We start from the raw sequence: 18,638 nt of genomic DNA, 5'->3' as shown, positions 1-18,638 counted from the left end.
GGCAGCTGCAACATTTTTCATTTCCACCAGTAATGTATGAGGTTTCCAGTTTTTTCTCCCATCGGCAATTATTGTCCATGGTTGTTCTTCTTTCTTCTGGTTGTTGTTGTTGTTGTTCTTCTTCTTCTTTTTTTTTTTTTTTTATTTTTGACAGAGTCTCGCTCTGTCACCCAGGCTGGAGTGCAATGGCGTGATCTTGGCTTATTGCAATCTCCACCTCCCAGGTTCAAGCAATTCTCCTGCCTCAGCCTTACCCTAGTAGCTGAGATTGCAGATATCTGCCAACATGCCTGGCTAATTTTTTGTGGTTTTTTTTTTTTTTTTTTTTTTTTTGAGACGGAGTTTCGCTCTTGTTGTCCAGGCCGGAGTGCAATGGTGCGATCTCGGCTCATTGCAACCTGTGCCTCCCAGGTTCAAGCGATTCTCCTGCCTCACGCTCCCAAGTAACTGGGATTACAGGCATGCACCACCACGCCCAGCTAATTTTGTATTTTTAGTAGAGATGGGGTTTCTCTATGTTGGTCAGGCTGGTCTTGAACTCCCAACCGCAGGTGATCCACCCACCTCGGCCTCCCAAAGTGCTGAGATTACAGGCGTGAGCCACTGTGCCTGGCCACTTTTTGTATTTTTACTAGAGACAGGATTTCACCATGTTGGCCAGGCTGGTCTCGAACTCCTGACCTTAGGTGATCTGTCTGTCTCGGCCTCCCAAGTATTACAGGTGTGAGCCGCTGTGCCCGGCCCCCTTTGCCTTTTTTTTTTGTTGAGATGGAGTCTGGCTCAATCGCCCAGGCTGGAGTGCAGTGGCACCATCCTGGCTCACTGCAACCTCCGCCTCCTGGGTTCAAGCGATTCTCCTGCCTCAGCCTCCCAAGTAGCTGGGACTACAGACACCTACAACCACACCAGCTAATTTTTGTATTTTTAGTAGAGACGAGGCTTCACCATGTTGGCCAGGTTGGTCTCAAACTCCTGACCTCAGGTGATCTGCCCACCTTGGCCTCCCAAAATGTTGGGATTACAGGCATAAGCCACTGCACCCGGCCTACCTTTGACTATTTCTCGGCCTTTTGGCTAAGATCAAGTGTAGTATCTGCTCTGATCAGTTTATTTTACATTTATTTATTTTTGAAGACGGAGTTTCCCTCTTGTCGCCCAGGCTGGAGTGCAATGGCGCAATCTCGGCTCACTGCAACCTCCGCCTCCCAGGTTCAAGCGATTCTCTTGCCTCAGCCTCCCAAATAGCTGGGGTTACGGGCATGCGCCACCACACCCGGGTAATTTTTGTATTTTTTTTTAGAGACGGGGTTTCACCGTGTTCCTCAGACTGGTCTCAAACTGCTGGGCTCAAGCAATATTCCTGCCTCAGCCTTTCAAAGTTGTGGCATTACAGGCATTAGCCACCGTGCCCTTTTCACTTTCTTTATGGTGATCTTTGAAGCACAAAAGTTTTTAATTTTTTTGAAGTTTAATAGATATACATTGGTGTTATATCTAAGAAACTTTACTGATCTAAAGCCCGGACTTTTTACACCTATGTTTTCTTCTAAGAGAAACAATCTTAGCTCTTATATTTAGGACCTTGATCTATTTTGTGGTAATTTTTCTACATGGTGTGAGATAGGACTCTGTCTTTATTCTTTTGTATGTTGATGTCTAGTGGTCCCAGCATCATTTGTTGAAAAGCCTATTCTTTTTTTTTTTTTTTTTTTTTTTTGAGACAGAGTCTTGCTCTGTCACCCTGGCTGGAGTGCAGTGGCATGATCTCGGCTCACTGCAAGCTCTGCCTCCTGTGTTCACGCCATTCTGCCTCAGCCACCAGAGTAGCTGGGATTACAGGCGCCCGCCACCACGCCTGGCTAATTTTGTTGTATTTTTAGTAGAGATGGGGTTTCACCGTGTTAGCCAGGATGGTCTCGATCTCCTGACCTCATGATCCGCCCACCTCGGCCTCCCAAAGTACTGGGATTACAGGCGTGAGCCACTGCGCCTGGCCAAAAAGCAAGCCCGTTGAATTATCCTGGCACTCTTGTCAATATCAATTGACCACGAATGTAAGAGTTTATTTCTGAACTCTGAATTCTAGTTCATTGCTCTATGTGTCTATCCTTATGCTGGTGCCATACAGTTTTGATTACTTTAGTAATCAAAGTCTTTCAACTTTGTTTTTCTTTTCCAAGATCGTTTTGGCTATTCTAGGTGTTGTATTTCCATATGAATCTTAGGATAAGCTTGTCTTCTTTTTGTTTGTTTTATGAGACGGAGTTTCACTCTTGTTGCCCAGGCTAGAGTGCAATGGCATGATCTCAGCTCACTGCAACCTCCGCCTCCCAGGTTCAGGCAATTCTCCTGCCTCAGCCTCCCAAGTAGCTGGGATTACAGGCATGTGCCACCACGCCTGGCTAATTTTGTATTAGTATTTAGTGGAGACAGGGTTTCTCCATGTTGGTCAGGCTGGTCTCGAACTCCCATCCTCAGGTGATCCACCTGCCTCGGCCTCCCAAAGTGCTGGGATTACAGGCGTGAGCCACCACACCCGGCCTTGTTTGTTTTTTGGGACAGAGCCTCACTCTATCACCCAGGCTGGAGTTCAGTGGCATAATCTCGGCTCACTGCAACTTCCGCCTCTTGGGTTCAAGTGATTCTCCTGCCTCAGCCTCCTGAGTAGCTGGAACTACAGGCGTCCACCACCATGCCTAGCTAATTTTTGTATTTTTAGTGGAGATGGAGTTTTGCCATGTTGGCCAGGCTGGTCTCGAACTCCTGGCCTCAAGTGATCCTCCCACCTTGGCCCTACCCTATTTTTAAAAAATAGCTCTCTCAGCTTCATACTCATGTCTGAATAGCATATTGTGATGCTTTAGTTGGTTTCAAGCTTCCTAAGCTCTGAGGTCTTCCGCTCACCATCCCTGACTGATTAGAACCCCCTGCTGTGTGTTTACTTAATACCCAGTGTGTCCTCTATTTTAGTACTAAAGGGGCTGTATGTAAATGTTTGTTTCAGTGTTTCACTTCTATTGCTTCTTGAGAACATAGATCACAGATTGTATTCCACTGCCTTACACAGTGTCTAGCATATGATAGACACTAAAGAAATACTTGTAAAATGAGTAAATGAATGTTTTGTTCTCTGCTTTTCTGGAAACTAACTTGTTGGTTTTTGTGTTTCTTTTATATTTTTCCCTGGGCTCCAAGGAGGAGGCATCTCCCTATTCCTTACTTGATATCTGCTTGAATTTCTTGACTACTCACCTTGAGAAGTTCTGTTCAGCCAGACAAGATGGAACATTGTGTCTGCAGGAACCTGGAGTATTCCCACAGGAGGTGGCTGATCGACTGCTTTGGACCATGGCTTTTCATGGTAAAGAAATAAACAGAGGAAACAAAAATTATGTGCTGTTAACTGGATTTGATTTTGAAGTGCTACAGTAGCCATTTAATCATTTTCTTAGAAATAATTGAGAAGGCCAAATGAGCCTGATTCCAGGACTATGAATTCATTTATTTTTACCTATCCTGCCTCTTACTGTGTAATTTATAATAAACATTTTTCATTTTTTTTTTTTTCTTGACAGGATCTCACTCTGTTACCCTGGCTGGAGTGCAGTGGTGCAAACACGGCTCACTGCAGTCTCAAGCTCCTGGGCTCAGGTGATCCTCCCAGCTCAGCTTCCCGTGTAGCTGGGACCACAGGCTTGTGCCACCACGTCTGGCTAATTTCAACATTTTTCATTTCTAATGGGAGAAACCTTTTTTTTGACTTTGAGAAGTCTTTTTTTTTTTTTTTTCCCCCCCAGAAACAGGGTCTTGTTCTGTTTCCCAGGCTAGAGTGCAGTAGCACAAAACTCCTGGGCTCATGTGATCCTCCTGATTCAGCTTCCTGAGTAGCTGGGACTATAGCTTGCCTAATTTTTTTATTTTTATTTTTGTAGAGATAAGATCTCACTCTGTTGCCAAGGCTGGCCTCAAACTCCTTGCCTCAAGCAATCTTCCAACCTTGGCCTCCCAAAGCACTGGGATTATAAGCATGAGCCACCATGCACAGTTGAGAAGTCATTCTTATGTCAGAAATAACTCCTATAACTTGTATCCATTTGGAGGTTTGCCAGTATAAAATACCTTACATCGGGCTGGGCGTGGTGGCTCATGCCTGTAATCCCAGCACTTTGGGAGGCCGAGGCAGGTGAATCACCTGAGGTCAGGAGTTCGAGACCAGCCTGGCCAAGACAGTGAAACCCCATCTGTACTAAAATACAAACATTAGCTGTGTGTGGCAATACGTGCCTATAATCCCAGCTACTCAGGAGGCTGAGACAGGAGAATCGCTTGAACCCAGGAGGCAGAGGTTGCAGTGAGCCAAGATTGTACCACTGCACTCCAGCCTGGGTGACAGAGCAAGACTCTGTCTCAAAACAAACTAACAACAACGAAAAACCTTATGTCTTCATTTGACAGTGGGAAAATTATTACTGTTATGGAAAAACTAATTTCTGATTTTGACCTTTGAGGTGGGAAATCACAGCCAATTTAGTACTCTGGTTTTCAAAAACCAATGCTGAAAATCAGCTGGGAAGGTCTTATCTGTGTAGTTTTGCCTATGTATGTAGTATTTTTATTACTTCAAGTTTTAATTTGAAAGAGATATATCTTGGCCGGGCACAGTGGCTCATAACTGTAATCCCAGCACTTTGGGAGGCCAAGGCGGGCAGATCACGAGGTCAGGAGTTCGAGACCAGCCTGACCAACATGGTGAAACCCCGTCTCTACTAAAAATACAAAAATTAGCCGGGCGTGGTGGCGCACACCTGTAGACCCAGCTACTCAGAGGGCGAGGCAGGAGAATCGCTTGAATCCAGGAGGCGGAGGTTGCAGTGAGTCGAGATTGTGCCACTGCACTCCAGCCTGGGCTGGACTCTGTCTCAAAAAAAAAAGATACACCTTTATATCTTTACAGTTGATAAACTCATAAGTATGGAATATGATTTGTCCACAGCTATAGAATAGAATGTAAATTTGGCAATAATAATAGCTGTCATTTATTGAATGCCTATGTGCCAGGCATTTTACATGTATTTTCGTGGAATTTTCGCAAAAACTCTGTAAGGTTCATCATTCCCGTTTACATATAGATAAACTGAGGTTCAGAGAAGTAACTTCCTGAGGGTCATACTGCAAGTAAATAGTGGAGTCCTAATTCATGTGCGAATCTGTCCAATTTTAAATATATGCTCGTTCCTCTGTGCCACACAGCCTTCCTACACCTATATTAGAGGTATCCCTGCTCCTGGATGCCACATACTGGTTTATACTTTTGCTGTGGCTTTATATATATAAAACTATTAAGTATAAGTGCCAATAATGTGTTCCAAGGAAGAGTAGGATGAAATGAGGCTGTAACTGAGGCATTTTGGAATAATTTAGGAAAGAAGAAGACCTCTACATTGCTTGTTTTTCACAAAGTTCCTCATGCCTGCAGTCTCTTTGAATTTTTCCAACCTGTCATAGGAACTAGGGTAAATTTCTGTATTATATATGTTAAAGTTAAAAGTCCCTTACACAGCTGCACAACAATTTAAGAGATTATGCCACTGCTAGCATTTCTTTCTAATCTCAGTTTAATGATTATGCTTAGTATATTATTATTATTATTTTGAGATGGAGTCTCGCTGTGTCACGCAGGCTGCAGTGCAGTGGCGCAATCTCAGCTCACTGCAGCCTCCACCTCCTGGGTTCAAGTGATTCTCCTGCCTCAGCCTCCTGAGTAGCTGGGACTACAGGTGCCCACCACCACGCCCAGCTAATTTTTGTATTTTTAGTTGAGACAGGGTTTCACCATGTTGGCCAGGTTGATCTTGAACTCCTGACCTCAAGTGATCTACCTGCCTCGGCCTCCCAAAGTGCTGGGATTACAGGCATGAGCCACCGCACCCAGCCAGTGCTCAGTATATTAGATTAAAAAAAGAAAACTCATCTTGTAAATCAAAAGAACAAATGCTAAGCCTTAACTTTGCCAGATTCAGTTATCCTTTGGAAATGTAACTACTGCTAGCTAATAGTAGTAGTTAGCATTTATTAAATGCTTATTATTATATGTCAGGCACTATAGCGAATGCTTTATATGGATAAGATAATAGGAGTGGGTTTTAAGCAAGTCTAACTAAATATTTGTCCTCAGAGTAATGTCTTTGAGAGGCTACATGCTTGAAATGCGTTTTCTACCTCTTCTTTTCAGACTGCCTTCAGATGAGGAAACTGAGGGTCAGAAAAATAACTTGTTGTCCCTAATTGTGTTACCCCAGTGTGATTACCTGTCTTCTTCATCAAGAATGGTTCTGAATTATTTAATCTCTTTATACAAATCATGTCCATCTTCAAACAGTCAAGATTTGATACTACTGAGAATATGCAAAGGAACATGTTGCCAGTTCTTATCTCAATTTGTAAAAGTTGCCGTATACATTTTTCTTCATGTTTGAAAATATTCATACTGAGAAAAAAGTTACTCAGTTGATACTTTTATTTTTTATTTATTACTGTTATTATTTTTTCCTTGAGACAGAGTCTTGCTCTGTCACCCTGTCACCCAGGCTGGAGTGCAGTGGTGCGATCTCGGCTCACTGCAACCTCTGCTTCCCAGGTTCAAGCAATTCTCATGCCTCAGCCTCCGGAGTAGCCGGGGTTACAGGCATGTGCCACCACACTTGGCTAATTTTTGTATTTTTTTTAGTAGAGATGGGATTTCACCATGTTGGCCAGGCTGGTCCTAAACTCCTGACCTCAAGTGATCTACCGCCTAGGCCTTCGAGAGTGCTGGGATTACAGGCGTGAGCCACTGCTCCCGCCTTGTGAATACTTTTAAAATTGGTAATATCAGCCAAGGGCAGTGACTCACGCCTGTAATCCAAGTACTTTGGGAGGCCGAGGCAGGCGGATCACCTGAGGTCAGGAGTTCGAGACCAGCCTGGCCAACATGGCAAAACCCTGTCTCTACTAAAAGTAACAAAAATTAGCCCGGTGTGGTGGCAGGCGCCTGTAATCCCAGCTACTGAGGAGGCTGAGGCAGAGAGAATTGCTTGAACACGGAGGTGGAGGTTGCAGTGAGCCAAGATTGTGCCATTGTACTCCAGCCTGGGCGACAAGAGTGAGACTCTAACAACAACAAAAAAAAAACAACAAAAACGAAAAACTGGTAATATCATACTGTTTCTAATAGCGTATTGATTTTAGAAAATGTTTAACATATATATTTAAAATTTTTTTACTTATTTACTCAATTCAAAGGATCAGTGATATTGGTAGCAGTCTTTTTTGTGTGTTAAAAAATTTTCTTTTTCTTCTTTTATTTTTTGTAGAGACAGGGTCTTGCCATGTTCCCCAGGCTGGTCTCGAACTCCTGGCCTCAAGTTAGCCTCCTGCCTCAGGCTTCCAAAGTACTGAGATTACAGGCATGAGCCAACTTGCCTGGCCTACTTTTTTTTTTGAGATGGAATCTCACTCTGTCGCTCAGGCTGGAGTGCAGTGGTGCAGTCTCGGCTCACTGCAATCTCTGCCTCCTGGGTTCATTTGATCCTCCTGGCTTAGCCTCCCAAGTAGCTGGGACTACAGGCACCTGACACCATGCACAGCTAATTTTTGTATTTTTAGTAGAGACAGGGTTTCACCATGTTGGCCAGGCTGGTCTCGAACTCCTGACATCAAATGATCCACCTGCTTTGGTCTCCCAAAGTGCTAGGATTACAGGTGTGAACCACTGTGCCTGGCGCTGGCCTGTTTTTAAATTGACATATAATAATTGTACGTATTTATGGGGTATGTAACGATGCTTCAGTACGTATAATGTATAGTGATAAGATTGGAGTAATTAGCATATTCATCATCTCAAATATTTGTATTGGAAATATTCACTATCATCCTTGTAGCTATTTGAAACTATGAATTATTGTTAACTGTAGTCATCCTACAGTGTGTAGGACGCTAGAACTGACTCCTGTCTAGCTGTAATTACGTATCCTTTAATCAATCTCTGCTTATCCTCCTCTTCCAAGTCGCCAGCCTCTGCTAACCTGTTCTACTTTTACTTCTATGAGATCACTTTTTTTAGCTTTCACATATGAGTGAGAACATGCTGTGTTTAACTTTCTGCTCCTGGCTTATTTCACTTAACATAATGTCCTCCAGTTTCATCCATGTTGCTGTGAATGATAGGATTTTATTCTTTTGATGGCTGCATAGTATTCCATTATGTATGTACACCACATGTTCTTTATTCATTCACCTGTTATTGGACACATAGATTGATTCTGCATCTTGCTATTGTGAATAGTGCTGTAGTAAATACAGGGGGTACAGTTGTCTCTTTGATATTTTGATTTCCTTTCCTTTGAATAAATGTCCAGTAGTGGGATTCCTGGATATGGTAGTTCTATTTGTAGTTTTTTGAGGAACCTTCACACTGCTTTCCATAGAGTCTATACTAGTTTACATTCTCACCAACAATGTATAAGAGTTCTCTTCTCTACATCCAGTATTTGCTATTTTTTGTCTTTTGTTAATAGCCATCCTGAGGTGAGATAATACCTCATTGTCGTTTTGATTTGCATTTCCTTGATAATTAGTGATGTTGAGCAATTTTTTTATATATTTGTTGGCCATTTGTATGTCTTCTTTTGAGAAATATCTATTCAGGCCATTTGCCCACTTTTAAATTGTATTGTTTATTTTTCTGTTGCGCTGTTTGAGTTTCTTATATATTCTGGATATTAATTCTCTGTCAGCTGAATAATCTCCAAATATTTTCTCTCATTCTGTAGGTTGTCTTTCCACTCTGTTGATTGTTTCCTTTGCTGTGCTGTGCAGAAGCTTTTAGTTTGATATAATCCCATTTGTCTATGTTTGTTTTTGTTGCCTGTGCTTTTTTTTTTTGACAGGGTCTCACTCTGTTATGCAGGCTGGAGTACAGTGGTGTGGTCATGGCTCACTGCAGCTTTAACCCCCCAGGCTCAAGCAATCCTCCTGCTTCAGCCTCCCAATTAGCTGAGACTATAGGCATGTACCACCATGCCCAGGTAGTTTTTAAAATTTTTTGTAGAGGCAGGGCCTTACCATGGTTCCCAGGCTGGTCTGGAACTCTTGAACTCAAGTGATCCTCCTGCCTCGGCCTCCCAAAGTGCTAGAATTACAGGCATGAGCCACCATGCCTGGCCTGTGCTTTTGAGGTCTTGTTCATAAAATCTTCTCAGATGAATGTCCTGAAGTGTTTCTGCTATATTTTATTTTTTTCGTTTGTTTTTTTGAGACGAAGTTTTGCTCTTGTCACCTAGGCTAGAGTGCAGTGGCGTCATCTCAGCTCACTGCAGCCTTCGCCTCCCAGGTTCAAGCAATTCTCCTGCCTCAGCCTCCCAAGTAGTTGGGAGTTACAGGTGCCCGCCACCATGTCCAGCTAATTTTTGTATTTTTAATGGAGACAGGGTTTCACCATGTTGGTCAGGTTGGTCTCGAACTCCTGACCTCAGGTGATCTGCCCACCTCGGCCTCCCAAAGTGTTGGGATTACAAGTGTGAGCCACTGTGCCTGGCCCTCTGCTATATTTTCTTCTAGTAGTTTTATAGTTTTGGGTCTCATATTTAGGTCTTTGATCCATTTTGAGTTGGTTTTTGTAAAGGTGAGAGATTGGGGGGGTCTAGTTTCATTCTTTTGTCTGTGGATATCCAGCCTTCCCACCACCATTTATTGACCAGACTGTTCTTTTCCCAGTTAATGTCATTGGTGCCTTTGTCAAAAATCAGTTGATCGTAGATACGTGAATTAATTTCTAGAGTTTCTCTTCTGTTTCTATGTGGTCTATGTGTTTATTTTTATGTTGGTACTTTGCTGTTTTGGTTACTATAGCTTTATAGTATATTTTGAAGCCTGGTAGTATGATGCCTCCAGGTTTATTCCTTTTGCATAGGATTGCTTGGGCTATTCACAGTCTTTTGTGGTTCCATACAAATTTTAAGATATTTTTTCTATTTCTGTGAAGAATGTCATTGGTATTTTGATAGGAATTGCATTGCATCTGTAGATTGCTTTAAGTAGTAGGTATAAAAGCAGTTTCTTTATAATTATTTTTTATTTTAAGAGGCAGGGTCTTGCTTTGTTACCCAGACTGGAGTGCTGTGGTGTGATCTTTGCTACTTTGAAATTTTTTTGTAGAGACAGGATCTCACTGTGTTGTCCAGGGTGGTGTCAAACTGCTGGGCTCAAGCAATCCTCGTGCCTCAGCCACCCAAAGTACTAGTATTATAGTTATGAACCACCGCACTCAGCCGGTAGCAGTCTTAATTAAAATAAATCTGATGTTAGAGTTTTACTTATCGGGGTCTGTGATTCTCTTGTCATAATCTTTTCTCATTGTATCTGTGTCTGCATGCTAAAAATTTTCCAGGAAATATGGGCATAAGAGCTAGAAATCAGAGTGAGAATTTTAGCATCTAATGATAATGTTTCTGTGTCATACTGTCAATCTAATCTAAATTTATAAATCTTGACATGTTCAGCCTTCTGGTTCGGGATAAAACTGAAAATTTGAAACATTATGAATTGCTTCCTTGACTAGCCAAATAGACTTTCTAGGTGATTGAAAGCTTACACTCCCAGACTAGCACCCCACTTATTCGTAGATCACATTGCTGGTCACTTCAGCTGTCTGTCCTAAATCAGAAAGAAAGAAAAAATGCTTTGGGGCACAATCCTTGTATTTATGCATCTGTATTTTACTCCTTGAAAGAAGCCCTTGAGTTATCATTTAGAGCATGTTGATCCTCTATTTTATTTTATTTTTTTTTTTGAGATGGAGTCTTGCTCTATTGCCAGGCTGGAGTGCAATGGCACTATCTCGGCTCACTGCAACCTCCGCCTCCCAGGTTCAAGTGATTCTCCTGCCTCAGCCCCCTGAGTAGCTGGGATCACAGGCATGCACCACCATGCCTGGCTAATTTTTTTTTGTTTTGTATTTTTAGTAGAGATAGGGTTTCACCATGTTGACCAGGCTGGTCTCAAACTCCTGACCTCAGGCGATCCACCTGCCTCGGCCTCCCAAAATGCTGGGATTATAGGTGTGATTTACCGCGCCCAGCCAAGATTTTTTTAAAATAAGAAAAGAGCATGAGTTCTATAAATCGGTCCTAGGTCTGAGTCCTGGTTCCAACATTAATTTGCTATTTGACCCTGGACAAGTTACTCTGCAAGTCTAAGATTCCTCATCTGTAAAATGTTGATAATTATAACTCCCTCACAGGGATTACTGTGAATATTTAAATAAGACAATGAACGCAACATGAATCTTGCTTTCATGGAGCATATAGTCCAGTGGGAGACACAATTAGGAAGTAAACATATAGAATTACAGCTTGTGCCAGGTTCTCTGAGGGAAAAAGAACACTGTTCTCTTAAGAAGAATAATAAAGGAAGGGAGGTGTTTTAACTTGGATGATCAGAGAAAGCTTCTAAAGTGGTGATACTAGACTTGAGACCTGAATGACAAGGAGGGAAGTCAGTAACATAAAGGTGAGCCCCTCGGCACTGCCCAGGAATTCTGGAGTATTTCCCCAGTTAACTAGTGTTCCTAACAGTAGTTTCAGATGTTCTTTGCTCTTCTCAGACTTTCTACCACTTATTTTAGGAAGAAAATTGAAGCCATCAGATAAAATTCCCTTAACTCCATGTAAACCACTGCTTCCAATTTTTCTGAGTGATCTTTTTTTTTTTTTTAATAGAGATGGAGTCGCACTATGTTGGCCAGGTTGGTCTTGAACCCCTGGCCTCAAGGAGTCCTCCTGCCTTGGCTTCCCAACGTGCTAGGATTATAGGCGTGAGCCACCACATCCAGCCTATCTTTTTTTTTTTTTTTTATTAAAAAAAATATTTTTTGAGACAAGGTCTCATTCTGTTTCCCAGGCTGGAGTGTAGTGGCATGATCATAGCTCACTGCAGCCTTGAACTCCTGGACTCAAGCAATACTCCTGCTTCAGCCTCCTAAGTAGCTGAGATCACAGGTGCATGCCACCAACATCTGACTAATTTTTAAAAATTCGTAATGGAGTTGATGTCTTTCTATGTTGTGCAGGCTGGTCTTGAACCCCTGGGCTCAAAGCAGTCCTCCCACCTCAGCCTCCCAATTACAGGAATGAGCCACCACGTTTGGTTTTTTGTTTTTTGTTTTTTGTTTTCTCCTAGTCAGGGTCTTACTCTGTCACCCAAGCTAGAGTGCAATCATAGCTCACTATAATCTCAAATTCCTGGGCTCAAGCGATCCTTCGACCTCAGCCTCCTAACTAGCTAGGACTATAGGTATGCACCACCATGCCCGACTAGTTAAAATTTTTTGTTGTTGGGATGGAGTCTTGCAATGTTGCCCAGGCTGGTCTCAAACTCCTGGCCTTGGGTAATCCTCTTGTCTCATCCTCCCAAAGTACTGGGATTATAAGCATGAGCCACTGTGCCTGCTCATTATTTCTTTAAGTACTTTTTCAACCCCACTGTCTTTCTCCTGTCTTTGAGATATTCCAGTGACACATATATAGCTTTAGGTTTTTGGTTTTGGTTTTTTTCCCATTCTGTTCTTGTTATTTAAATTGGGTAATTTATATTGTTTTATCTTCTAGTTCACTGATCTTTTTTCTCTGCTCTCTATTTTACTGTTGACCTCAAGCATTATTGTATTTTTCACTTCTAAAATTTCTATTTGATTCTTCTGTATATCTTCTCTTGCCTTGCTGAGTCTGTTTTCATTTTTTTCTTATTAAATTTTTTTTTAATTTTTTTTTTTTTTTTTGAGACAGAGAATCTTGCTCTGTCGCCCAGGCTGGAGTGCAGTGGCGCGATCTCAGCTCACTGCAACCCCTGCCTCCCAGGTTCAAGTGATTCTTCTGTCTCAACCTCCTGGGTAGCTGGGACTACAGGCGTGTGCCACCATGCCCAGCTAATTTTTGTGTTTTTAGTAGAGATGGGGTTTCATCATGTTGGTCAGGCTGGTCGCAAACTCCTGACCTCATGATCTGCCCGCCTTGGCCTCCCAAAGTGCCACTGCGCCTGGCCTGTTACTCATTTTTTTTCAAGCATGTTTGTTTACTTTTGAAAATTTAATTGCATTTTTTTATGGCTCCTTTAAAATCGTTGTCAAATAATTTTAACATTTCTGTTACCTTACTGTTGGCATATATTGATTATCTATTTTTGAGTTTGAAGTCTTACTGGTTCTTAGTATGATTCAGAGTAATTTTTTATTGAAACCAGGACATTTTAGGTGATATGAAACTTTTCTGTTTTAGTTTAAGTCTCTGACGTCACTCCAGCAGTGGAAGGCAGGAGCACTACCTTGTTACTGCCAGATTGGGGTTAATGTTCTTTTTAAAAATTTTTATAAGCCAGGCACAGTGGCTCATGCCTGTAATCCCAGCACTTTGGGAGGCTGAGGCGGGCGGATCACGAGGTCAGGAGATCGAGACCATCCTGGCTAACACGGTGAAACCCCGTCTCTACTAAAAATACAAAAATTTAGCTGGGCATGGCGGCGTGTGCCTGTAGTCCCAGCTACTCGGGAGGCTGAGGCAGGAGAATGGTGTGAACCCGGGAGGCAGAGCTTGCAGTGAGCCAAGATCGCGCCACTGCATGCCAGCCTGGGTGAAAAGCGAGACTCTGTCTCAAAAAAAAAAAAATTATTTTATTTTATTTATTTTTTGTTTTTTTTTGTATTATTTTATGTTATTTTGTTATTTTATATTGTTATTTTGTTACGTTATGTTATTTTATTTTGTTATTTTGTTATTTTATTGTGTTATTTTATTTTATGTTATTTTATTTTATTTTATGTTATGTTGTTATTTTATTTTGTTATTTTATTTTATGTTATATTACTTTATGTTATATTTGAGGCAGAGTTTTGCTCTTGTTGCCCAAGCTGGAGTGCAATGGTGCGATCTCAGCTCACTGCAACCTCTGTCTCCCGGAATCAAGCGATTTCCCTGCTTCAGCCTCCCAAGTAGCTGAGATTGCAGGCACGCACCACCAGGCCTGGCTAATTTTTTGTGTTTTAGTAGAGACGGGGTTTCACCATGTTAGCCAAGATGGTCTCGATCTCCCGATCTTGTGATCCATCCGCCTCGGCCTCCCAAAGTGCTGGGATTACAGGTGTGAGCCACTATGCCCAGCCAGATTAGGGTTAATGTTCTTTCTGGTTGCCCACTTGGCTTCCCTTGACACCCAAAGCGCAGGGCTATGCAGAGGTTGGAATTCTGACTCCCCACTAGGACTCTATTGATACTTCCCTAACTGAGAGGGGTATGGGTATGTCATTTCTGCTTCCCAGTTGGCTTCTACTGACACCATGTTGGAAGGAGGTGGCCTCATTACTGTTGGGCAGTTGTGAAAGTCCTGACTTGCCACTAGACTTCCTATGACAGCACCCCAGCAGGGAAGCAGGTAGAGAACTTCATCACTGCTCGATGAGCGTTAAAGTTCAGGCTCCCCAGATGGTATCTACTGACATCATGGTGGGGGATAGTTCTTACTGCTCAGCAGGAATGAAAGTCCTTGCTCTCTACTCAGACTTCTCTAAAACCTCCCCTGTGGGCAGATTGGGGCAAGTAATTACAGCCTGGCAGGGGTAGAAATCTAGGCACCTATTGGCATTTGCTGGCATGGGTGGGGCTGCAGTTTTTTCTGTCGTGTTTGGCTGAAGTAGAGGAGTTACTGTCTACTAGCTGTTTCCTGTCTTACTAGTTGCTCCTTTCCTGGTACGTTGGCTAGAGTGAGCAGATTTTGGGGGAGCTTTTTTGTCTGTGCCCATTGGTGTTTCCAGGCTGCTGGCTCCTTCAACTTTAGATCTGGGATATATGACCAGAAAAAAACCAGGAACTTTTCTGCATTGTTCCATGGGTCCCAAGGTCCCTAGCTGATCTGCTTTCATCTCTTCACCTTTCAGAGTGATCTAGCTCCAGCTCACCTTCAGCCTCATTTCTTCTCTCCCATTTGCATGCTTATATCCCCAGAAATGCACTGCATCTTATGGCTCTAGCTATTTCTTATGTTCAAGCAATATAGAAAGAACTACTTGCCATTTCCTAACCCCGTGATATGCTTTCACATCTTTAAGACTTTGCTTATGTTGTATATTCTTTCTTTAATATACCTAACCTTCTTTCTCTTTTTTTTTTTTTGAGATGGAGTCTTGCTCTGACGCTCAGGCTGGAGTGCAGTGGCGCAGTCTCGGCTCACTGCAGCCTCCGCCTCCCAAGTTCAAGTGATTCTCTGCCTCAACCTCCCAAGTAGCTGGTATTACAGGCGTGCACCACCACACCCATTTAATTTTTGCATTTTTAGTAGAAACGGGGTTTTGCCACGTTGGCCAGGCTGCTCTCGAATTCCTGGCCTCACGTGATCCATCCACATCAGCCTCCCAAAATGCTGGCATTACAGGCATGAGCCACTGCACCTGGCCTACTAACCTTCTTTCTCTATCTTTAAATTCTTCCAGCATTTTCAAAGGCCTTACTCAAAGATCACCTCTCCCATCAAATCTTTTCCAGATCTTCATTCATGGTGGTTTACTTCTTTTTCTTTGTTTTTGTGGTACTTTATACTTGACATTGATATACCATATATTTCGTTTTGTTATGGCTGTTTGTGGCTTTTTTACTCCATGGGATTATGAATCTTTTGATTATAGGGGCATATCTTATTTTTCTTTGTATCTACAACATTTAGAGTACTTGACATATTGTAATTGTTTAATAAACTGTTTGCTGAATGGACCCCATCATGAAATTTACTCCCCTGAAATAGAGTGCAGGTAATTTGAAAGGCTGTCTCTAGAACCACATTGTTTAATAGAAATGTAATTTTAAATTTACTGGTGGCCACATAAAAAAAAAAAATAAAAAGAAACAAGTGAAACTAGTTTTAATAATTTTTATTTAACCCAATATATTAAAAAATGATCATTTCAACCTGTAGTATATATAAAAAATTGAGATACTTTACATTATTTTGTTGTATTAAGTCTTCACAATCTGGTGTATATTTTGTACTTTATAGCTGACCTCACTTTGTACCACCTGCTTTTCAAGTGCTCTCCAGCTGTGTGGAGCTAGTGACTATGTATTGGGCAGCACAGCTCTAAAATATAATGGAGTTCTTAATATGTAATTAGTCATTTTTGTCCACTTTGGCAGGTTTTGCACAGGCCTTTCTTGATTTTAACTGTGTAACTGTAATTAAGTCTGCAAAACTCATTAGAGAGTAGTGCTCCCTTTTAAAAACACCTCATTTCTAATTTAAGGGTGACTGGCTGGCAGCCTAGCTACATTTTGAGTATGGGCCAGCTAAGATGCTGCCTTAGAGTTCCTCTCATGACTTCAGGCTATTTATTTACCTGTCCTCAACTGCTCATTCACCCCAGACTATTCTTAGACTACCTGTTTTTGGCATGATTGTTACTTCTTTCACAGTCAATGTTGTTTAGTTGATATGTGATATTGTTGATGTGCCTCCAGAGTATCATATACTTGTAACACTGTTGATTGGTAGACAGGTAGATCTCGAAGGCACTTCAAGAGGTTACTGTGTCGACTTCATTTACATTCATCTGCGGGAGAGGGGGTGTGGGGGGAAGCTTTAACTACTAGTATTTTTTTTTTTTTTTTTTTTTTCAGAGACAAGGTCTCACTCTGTCACCCAGGCTGGTGTGCAATGGTGCAGTCATAACTCACTATAACCACGAACTCCTGGGCTCAAATGATTCTTCCATCTCAGCCTCCCTAGTAGCTGGGACTATAGGCATGCACCACTATGCCCAACTCGTTTTCAGTTATTTTGTAGAGATGGGGTCTTGCTATGTTTCCCAGGCCTAGATCACTTTAATAAGGTTTGAGATCTGGCTAGTGGTTTATTAATGAATTACAAGGCATTAAGTGCATGCTAAATATATTATGTGTATATGTGTTTGTATAATAATATGTTAAGTTGAATTTAAAGGATAGGCTAGAAATGTATTGGTAACAAATCAAATACCTTAACACAAGGTTTATACCTCACTTGTGGTACATAAACTCTGCAAGTCCATAGAGGATTCTGCTTCATGGTCACCCTAGGGTCTAAACTGATGGAGGGTTTCTCCTCATATAACTATACTCTCTAGAACGTGAAGGCTCCTCATTTGTCATAGCAGGAAAAGACAGCATGGAAAATCATGCACTGGCTCTCAGGTGCTTCAGCTTACAGTCCATTGGCCAGAACTAGGCACATGGCTCCAGCTAACTCCAGGGATGGGCTGGGAAATGTAGTTGTCTGGTAAGGTAAGAACTAGATGTTAGTGGATATCAATAATGTCTGCCACAGTCCTGATTCTGCCACTTTCTAGCCCTGTGATCTTGGAAAGCCACTCTCTGAGCCCCAGTTTACTCATCTACAAGTTGTAAACAATAATATTCTCACCTAAATGAATTGTGATTATCAGACGAGATACTGTTACATGGGAGCACTTCGGAAATGTAAAGTGTGATGGAAATTTTAGCTATTCTTTAACTGTTTTTTGAAGTTAAAATGCTGCTTGTTTTTCCACAGGTCTATTGAATGATGGAACTGTGGGTATTTTTAGGGGCAACCAGATGCGCTTAAAGCGGGCCTGCATTCGCAAAGCAAAGATCTCTGCTGTTGCTTTCCGGAAAGCTTTCTGCCACCACAAGTTAGTGGAACTTGATGCCACAGGTGTGAATGCTGATATCACGATTACAGACATTATCAGTGGGCTTGGCAGTAACAAATGGATCCAGCAGAATCTCCAGTGCCTGGTGCTGAATTCATTAACTCTCTCCCTCGAGGATCCTTACGAGCGCTGCTTCAGCCGGCTTTCTGGCCTTCGAGCTTTAAGCATCACGAATGTTCTCTTTTACAATGAAGACCTGGCTGAAGTTGCCTCATTGCCAAGATTAGAGAGCTTGGATATTTCTAACACCTCGATCACAGACATCACTGCTCTACTGGCCTGCAAAGACCGACTCAAGTCTCTAACCATGCACCACTTGAAATGTTTAAAAATGACAACTACCCAGATACTGGATGTAGTTCGGGAACTCAAACATCTGAATCATCTTGATATCTCAGATGATAAACAGTTTACATCAGACATAGCTCTTCGCTTACTAGAACAAAAAGACATCCTACCTAACCTTGTTTCTCTGGATGTTTCTGGGAGAAAGCACGTGACAGATAAAGCTGTTGAAGCCTTTATACAACAACGTCCAAGCATGCAATTTGTAGGTTTGCTGGCTACTGATGCTGGTTACTCTGAATTCCTCACAGGCGAAGGACATTTGAAGGTTAGACTTTAAAAATGTATTATTTTGTCAGGCTGACCAATATCTTAGTTGCATAAGACTCTATTAAAGATGAATGTCTATAATATGTGGAACATGTTCATGAAACAGGGCCGCATATAGTTGAAAGGCTTAGAGTCCTAATTAAAATCTCAGCTTCATGACCCAGAACAAGCTATGATGTCACTTTGAGTTTTTATTTATTTATTTGTAGAATAGATACTATTCTTACCTTGCAGAATTCTGAAGATTAATAATAATCTATGTAAAGTGCAAGTCACATAG

General features: G+C 41.9%; 1 protein-coding gene and 1 pseudogene across 1 annotated transcript in view; both read left to right on the top strand.

Moving 5' to 3' along the window:
- Nucleotides 1-18,638, top strand: part of ZYG11B (zyg-11 family member B, cell cycle regulator) — a 99,655-nt gene that overhangs the window by 26,557 nt on the left and 54,460 nt on the right. The window contains exons 2-3 of the mRNA XM_054500560.2: nt 3,196-3,361; nt 17,602-18,356. Of these exons, the coding sequence (XP_054356535.2) occupies nt 3,196-3,361; nt 17,602-18,356 (921 nt within the window). The remainder of the gene's footprint in view (nt 1-3,195; nt 3,362-17,601; nt 18,357-18,638) is intronic.
- On the top strand, nt 1,055-1,195 carry LOC129022774 (U2 spliceosomal RNA; annotated as a pseudogene).

The sequence above is a fragment of the Pongo pygmaeus genome, chromosome 1 (assembly GCF_028885625.2).
Source record: "Pongo pygmaeus isolate AG05252 chromosome 1, NHGRI_mPonPyg2-v2.0_pri, whole genome shotgun sequence".
NCBI lineage: Eukaryota > Metazoa > Chordata > Mammalia > Primates > Hominidae > Pongo > Pongo pygmaeus.
This window is presented reverse-complemented; position numbering and strand designations above follow the sequence as displayed.